Source organism: Setaria viridis, chromosome 1 (genome assembly GCF_005286985.2).
Source record: "Setaria viridis chromosome 1, Setaria_viridis_v4.0, whole genome shotgun sequence".
NCBI lineage: Eukaryota > Viridiplantae > Streptophyta > Magnoliopsida > Poales > Poaceae > Setaria > Setaria viridis.
The window spans coordinates 41473388-41481405 of NC_048263.2; the positions used below are offsets into that span (position 1 = coordinate 41473388).

Sequence of the window (8018 nt, forward strand, 5' to 3'; positions counted from 1 at the left end):
GTATGAGAGTGTATGCACTACATAGAACATGTAGCAAAGGCCATGCTAGAACGGGATGAGCCAGCCACACAGTTCCTCTGCAGCTGGTTTCGCTAGAACGAAGCCGCAGTGACCATAGATAGTCACTGGTCGGAAATCAGAATCAGGGCTGCTGACTATTGATATCTCACAGAAACTTTTATGGAACCGAGGCACTGAATATGCAAGTGGAATCAGAATCATAAGGCATGAAAAACACAATCAAGGCAACCGGTTCATACACAATCAGGAGATTCTTCAGTCTCCCTGATTCATGCTGCGCCCTTATTACACAAGTCAGCTGTCAACAACAAACATCGAAAATCCCCAAGAATGAACAATAGCAGTCCAGCAAAAGCTACAGAAAGCAGCATTCCTGTGGGCTGCAGCGTTGCACAAAAAACAATTAGCAAAAGGACTTATGTCTAGACCAAGGCTGCTCTTTCGAATCAGGATTTCTGACTGGACCACAAAATTTGACAATTGTAGGTTGTGCAAAGATGCACAGTTTCTGACAACTTGTCTTTTATATTAGACTGAATATTGATTCACCTACAAAGTGAAAAAAATAGAGCTGAGTTAAATCACAAGGAGAATTAAATAGTGAGGATTAGTTGGTGAAATGTACAAAAGAAATGACTTACCAGAAACTCAATACTGATAAAAGATGCAAACTCAAGACATAGCATGTTTGAAGGTAGTGATACTGGATTTACTGAATGCAAGAGAGAGCTTAATTGAAAAAAACAGAAACACAGTTTTCCTGCAAGTGAAATATGTCTCAGATATCTTGTTCGAATTTACTATCTCAAATCATTTTTGTCCTCAGCACTATAAAGTAGTTAAATTCCCTAGTTCATCTGTATTCACAAAGAATGAGTACCAACTCATACTCTTATTTCACAAATAAACTATCCAAAATTATCAACCTATATTCTGAGTCTGATACCGCTACCGAGTATAGTCATTTCCTATTATTGAACTATTGTCTATATGCAGTAAAATATGGAAGTCAATTACTTAAATGAAACATCATGCTTGATTTATCATCAATTCCACAGCACAGCACTAGCAATAAGCAATGGGAGTCTAGAATTTAGATGCAAATCACCTAATATATTCAATTCCTTCAAATGCGAAGTAAGCAACAGCAAGCATGAATCCATGATAAGTGCTTCAAGTGCACGAAATACTAGCATTGCTACTTGGGGGGAGCCTGGACAAGGCATTTTCCCTGTTTATCTTGCTAGTTGCTACAATAATAGCACAGCTGAGGATCACAGGGAGGGAGCAAAATTTTCTGCTCTTATAACACAAACAGGTTCAGTAACACATTCTGGATGCCATGTAAAGCATTTCAAACAGAAATATGATAATTTCTTATGAAAATCTGTTTGTCCTGGGCTCCTTTCTACAATTGATAATGGCATTTAACCCAGATACAATGGAATTCAGTGAAGAAAAAATGCCTAAACTCTCCTCACCTTATGTGGAAACAGTTTCCTCCCTAGAATTTCTCAGCGAAGTTTCTCCTTCACAGAGTGCTTCTTGGCAGCATCCCGCACTTTTTCAATGTATCCTTCAATTGGTGGTGTGAGTGTCGCCATGTACCGGTTTGCAGGGAAAGGTGTCATGTCAGGTACCATAGCAGCAGCTTGCAGCTTCTCAGGGAGCGCAGCAATGGCCTCCTTTTTGAGTGTCAGAAGCGTTGACTCAGCTGTTTGTCTTGCACGGTGCCGCCGCATAAGCACACGACTGTATTCTTTGGCAAGTCGCCTACCATCCTCGACTGTGAGCTCATACTTGGGGATTGCCTCCTCATCAACCAGCCCAAGACTGATATAGTCAAGGCCCGGTGGACCCATCAGCACATGGTCTCCATCATCTGCACCAGTACCTTTGGATTTGGCTTTAGCTTTGGCCTTGGCCTTGGCTACATCAAGCTCGCGTTGCCTCTCCTTGGATATAAGTCCAAGCTCCTCACGTTTGGCCTCACGAAGACGCTCCTTTGGGGACAAGTGCCGCAGGGGAGTAGAGGCATTGAGACAAGACTCTGAAATCTGAGTAATGCGCTCCATGGCCTCACGACGACCACGTCCACCCCCACCCCCACCCCCACCCCCACCAGTGGAAGGCGCCCCTTTCTTTGCCCCGATGGTGGAACGCTTCAATTGCTGTCCTGCTTTGAGCTTGGCCTTTCCTTTGGCTGTGCCACTCACTGGTGCACGCTGTTGAAGCTGGTGATGCTGACTGGTCACACCAGATGCCAGTGCAGGGCTTATAGTTAGTGTCTTGAGATGCCGAAACATGATATTCCGTGCACTTGAAGCCATTCAGCTATGTTTCCTGCATAATTCAGGATATGTAATTAGTTGACCTTTTGTTTTCTTTTTGTGGAACATACAGACATAGAGTTTTCATGTAGGCAGTTGATCAAACAGAGCAGGTAGGGTCCAAGAAAACAATTAAGCAACAACAAATGAATGCTACATACAAAATAAGATGTGCTTGAACCATATCAACGAGACATGCAGTAGAAAAACCAAGTACTGATTATCTATGCAGCACGGATACGGATACGCGTATCAGTATCGGAAGGATACGGATACGCGGATACGGCAATTTCTTAAACAACCCGATACGCGGATACGTTTTAACTATTTTTTTAATAAATAAATAACAATGCATATTAAATTGCAAAATAGATGTTCAAATTCAACATAGAGACATTTAAGGTCTATTACACTGAGAATAACATGATAGCAGGTTCTAATTTAGGAGAGGATGGGAGCCTGGGACTGCAATCAATCAATATAAACTCATATCCAGATTCTGGAGATTGGCCAATTATCATCGCGTTACCTCCTACTTGCAATCTATATGCTACTATTCTCCAAGCAATTGTATTTGAACCAGTTAAGTATTGAAAAGAAAGGATAATCAACAACTGTGCAATAGCCAACATTATAAAGATCACACTGCCCCTGAACTTAATCCACCATCCATGCTTGCATGGGCCCTTATTCTGTAGACTATGGATTATACTTCCAAATTGCCTGGATACACTACACAGAAAATGTAAATCTCTATGCACTTTACGGATGCTATGCTACCATTACTGGGAGGAACTCACGGTTCACGGGAGGCCTGCACTACCACTATCAGAGGAAGTCACGCACCTGAACAGGGGCTGGGGCTCCTTACGCTGGAGGCCGACGGGAGTAATCACGGGCGGACGGAGGCCGACGGGAGGCAGCCTGCGGCCGGCGGGAGGCGGCCTCGCGGCCCGTGGCCGCGGGAGGCGGACGGCGGCTGGCAGGAGGCGGCCTCACGGACGGCGGCTAGCGGACGGCGGCCGACGAGAGGCGGAGGCGCTGCGTCAGCCGTCAGGTCGAGCGGGAGGATGCGGCGATGCGCTGCGTGAGGCGGCTGCGCGTGGGAGAGCCGACGCCCGACGGGTCACGGGAGTAGGGCAGGAGGTGGGATGTGCTGTGATGTTGGGCCGGCTGGGCCGAATCCAGGCGCGGAAACGTTTCCGATCCGAAGTTTTCGGCCCATTTAATCGGGGATACGTGGATACGCCACGGATATGTATCCGGGGCGTATCCGTATCGGATACGTATCCGATACGGGATACGGTCCCCGGTGGAGTATCCGTGTTTCGTAGCTGATTATACCCAATAGAGAACAAAATGTGGGAAAACTCACACAGGAAATATCAAGCTGGCCATACCTTCAAAACTATAGCTAACAACAAGAAATGTAACGCACAGACATGATAGTCCATGAATTACAGCATGTTCACAACAAATCAACTCACACTGCATTGTCGCCACTACTTCTAGATTCAACAGCCTCGATCATCCAAATTCTACATATTTTTCTGACAAGAATAGAAGCCAATAATGTGCAAAAGCAGAGGAGGATGCACTTGGGGTACAGGTAGGGCTCACAATCTAGCATGGTGGGCATGCTTGCCACAGCAGGGGCATACTAAGTGAGTATCAAATTAATAAATAAATAGCTAATCTTATCCTCCCTATCTAGTTTCTGCTAGGAAAAAACTTTTGATACCAGCTTCATGTTTCCATTCTAAACTGAGGCACGAGAGAAATCAATAGGACGAAATATCCACTTTCAGCGATCCGAAGCAACAATTGTGCAAATCAACCAGCCGTCAATTCGGCAACAGGCAATCAAAAACTACAGTGAACCATTTCGTTCACGCCATCGGTCGTTGCAATGCGCAGTCTTTAGAACCTAGGGCCAATATGGAGATCTCACTCAAAGCCGAGGCAACCTTATCAGAAAAAAAAACATCTAAAAAGCTAGAATCCATTGCTAAAACGAAGCCCCTCTGAATGCAACAGTCCGCTACTACATATATGAGCTACTCAAGGTTGCCATTAATGTTTAACACATTGCACTTTAGTTAAGCCCCAAAAGACACAGTTTCCTGGTATTATGACATAGTTTGATTATGTCAATCGTATTTGGTTGAAATGCTTCCTTTACTCAGTTCTTTGTATCTCGGTCAATGAATGTTTCACAGTTACATACTTTCATGTGTTTCTGCCCTAGGATTTCCGAAAGCACCACTTTACAAAGTCATGATTTTATTGAAGTGCTGCTGTCAATAATTAAATCATTGATTGGCATGAGTTCATGTATAGAATCTGGCCGATTATTTCTTCTTTTTTAATGTTGTCTATGAAATTTTAGTTTTTTTAAAAATATTTTGCACTTTTGAGTTCAACACCCACTTATTTTAAATATGAAGTGAGCGCACCAATATGCCTTTGATGTTGTGGTTGTCTGTCCTTATTTTAATCTATAATTTTTAATTCCAGGCTCTAGATTACTGCCATTCTCAAGGCGTTATGGGTCGAGATGTCAAGCCCCACAATGTAATGATTGATCAGGAACTTTGAAAACTTTGCTTGATAGACTGGGGTCTGGCTGAGTTCTATCATCCAGGCAAGGAATATAATGTCCGAGTTGTATCAAGTAGGCTGAGTGAACATCCGCTACTACATATATGAGCTACTCAAGGTTGCCATTAATATTTAATACATTGCACTTTAGATCTTACAATATTGTTCTTGTATAAATATTTTCAGTTAGTTGCTTATTTAGTTAAGCCCCAAAAGACACAGTTTCCTGGTATTATGCCATAGTTTGATTATGTCAATCTTATTTGGTTGAAATGCTTCCTTTACTCAGTTCTTTGAATCTCGGTCAATGAATGTTTCATAGTTACATGCATGTGTTTCTGCCCTGGGATTTCCGAGAGCACCATTTTAATTCCAGGCTCTAGATTACTGCTATTCTCAAGGCATTATGCATCGAGATGTCAAGCCCCATGCATGATGTAATGATTGATCATGAACTTCGAAAACTGCGCTTGATAGACTGGGGCCTGGCTGAGTTCTATCATCCAGGCAAGGAATATAATGTCCGAGTTGCATCAAGGTAGGCTGAGTGAACATCTTGTTTACCTATGCTTTCATATTCGCAATTAGATTGAATTTCATCCTTCTAATCACATGCATTTTGGAAACATAAATAATTTTAGTCAAATTTGTTGTGGGTATATACAACTGTTACTACCAATTTCGTTGGATTGCTATAATATATGATTTTGTCAAATTTGTTGCATTTACGTTGAACGATATGATTTTGTAGCTGTCACGTCCACCATCAGAACGTGATCATGTGTCTCTACAAGTTAGTGGAGATCAGTTATGGTGGCCGCAACAGATACATTGTATGCCAAGCAAAAAAATGGACCTGCTTGTCCTCTCATTGCTGTGGCTAATTTTCTCATTCTGAGCCGAGGTGCCAATATCAGGCCTAACAGTAATGGATATGTATCCCAACAACATCTTTTCAATTTAGTCACCATCTATCTGAACCTTGAACTTGGAAGGAAATTCAACCATGACAAAGTGAAGATTTCTGAGGTTAAGGCGGAGCTTCTGGCAGCATTACCAAACTTTGCAAATGGACTCTTTATCAATCCATATTTCAACAGGTGTGTTAAGGTTACTGTTTGCTAATCACTAGTTGTGTCTGTGCATGCATAGTGTTGTAGTTAATTAATTATATTGTTGTGTTTTGCAATATCATAATTGCAGCATGAGCCACTTTGATAAGACCCCTGAACTGAGTTTGATGGAATGTCTTGGTATTCCTCTCCTTCATGGCTGGATAGACAATGAGGTATGTTTGTTTGAGTTTTGTGAGTTAAGATCAATGCTGCCTCTGCAGTTGGGTATCGACATTGTTCTTACTCTGTGTTAGGACTCCAAAACTGCGAGTGTACTTGATCTGATTGATCTGGATATTCCCCGCAAATCAATGGAGTCTATTCAGAAAGAAAATTCTGCAGAGTGTACTGCATCATTAACAACCAAAGTTGAGGTTGTGAGAAACAACACCAATGAGGATGCTCAAGAGTCCAGCCATGACATTGCCGCGAGGGTACTTGATCTGTTTGATCCGGATATTTTCCGCAAATTAATGGAGTCTATTCAGAAAGAAAATTCTGCAGAGTGTACTGCATCATTAACATCCGAAGTTGAGGTTGTGAGAAACACCACCGATGAGGACGCTCAAGAGTCCAGCCATGACATTAGAAGTGAGATGTTTTCTCTCAGATTATTTGGCATTTTAAATCCCATCATTATTGCTATGTGATGTATACTATTGATATTATTTGTAGGCAAGCTGATTAAAGACTCTACGGAGAATATGAAGGCACAACTGACATCATATGGGTATGGATGGGTTTATTATGTACATTTAAGCTTAAGAAAACTTAAATTGTTGACATTAGTTCCTAATGTTGGGACCTTTTTTTCCCCAAAATTTGTAGAGTATCATGCCTGTGTGACCACATGCTTCAAGAAAAGCAGGAACTGGCAGTTTTATACAGGAATGGACATTTTCTTCTTATTCACGTGGTATATCCTCTTCTCCTTTCTAGTTTTTATTAAACTATTGATGATCGTCAAGAGCTGTTCATATGTTCATTGCTTATTATGTTGTTCATTCTTTTTTTAGCACGAGGACACATTGCATACTTTGCAGACAGACTTTGATCTGAGGACCATCCATCCTAGTGCTCAATGGCAAATATTGGATGATGTGAGTCATGCAATTCCACAACTTCTTTCTTCTGAGATGATGCGATTTTGTTTTTTAGTTTTTTCTTTGCCAATCAACAACATTTAGGTGCACGGAGACAATTTCTTTGTGACTGGCAATTTCCGTCCTATCAAGGATGAAGATGAGGATAAAGTGAGTTTGGCTGCTCTAAATTTTCTTGCTTCTGTTTTCTTATCTGATTATAAACAAAATGACAACAGGTGAGGGCACTTTATCTTCAAAATCGGTATCAGTGTAGAATTCGAAGATATGAGACGGCATCTGAAAAATCCTTAGAAAACCTTGCCAAAAAGGCGGCAGAAGCGAGTAAACACGAGGATGAGCTTTTAAAGATTCTTGAAAAGGAAAAGCTCGAGAAAGAAAGGTAAATACATTTACAGTTTACTGTATTGATATTCAACTCTTCTTTAAAATAGAAAAAAAACTCAAAAGTATTACTATTTGACTTCCTTTCAGAAAAGCCAAGAAAAAGGTGAAACACAAGCTAAGGAGCAAAGCTAATCAGGTTGATGGTACTCCTGAAGCCACATCACTTCAAAAGCAGCAGAACATTGTGGTTATCACAGACAGTGCTCATGTAACAATACCACCTCAACAAGAGCAGGATGTTGAGGTTATCCAAGATGTTACTCCAGGAGTCTCACCACTTCAACATGAGCAGAATACTATGGTTATCCCAGACAGTGCTCCTGAAACCATACCACCTCAACAAGAGCAGAATATTGAGGTTACCCAAGATGGTACTCCTGGAGCCGCACCCCTTCAACAAGATCAGAAAGCTGAGGTTATCCTGGACAGTACTGCTGCAGCCACAGCACATCAAGAAGAAG

At 41.8% G+C, this 8018-nt stretch overlaps 1 protein-coding gene across 2 annotated transcripts; it reads right to left on the reverse strand.

The window, feature by feature from the left end:
• Nucleotides 1–201: 201 nt before the first annotated feature.
• On the reverse strand, nucleotides 202–3477 carry LOC117841727 (uncharacterized). Of its 2 annotated transcripts, XR_004637340.2 has the most exons (4): nucleotides 3198–3477; nucleotides 1503–2364; nucleotides 663–781; nucleotides 202–570 (listed from the first exon to the last, which is right to left on the reverse strand). XR_004637340.2 is itself a non-coding variant. In XM_034722209.2 (3 exons), the coding sequence occupies exon 2, from the start codon at nucleotides 2349–2351 to the stop codon at nucleotides 1536–1538; it is 816 nt and encodes a 271-aa protein (XP_034578100.1). In that variant the 5' UTR covers nucleotides 2352–2364; nucleotides 3198–3475; the 3' UTR covers nucleotides 202–570; nucleotides 1503–1535. The 2 variants fall into 2 exon arrangements, 1 of the variants encoding a protein (XP_034578100.1); XM_034722209.2 differs by lacking the exon at nucleotides 663–781 and having other exon boundaries at nucleotides 3198–3475.
• Nucleotides 3478–8018: the final 4541 nt, after the last annotated feature.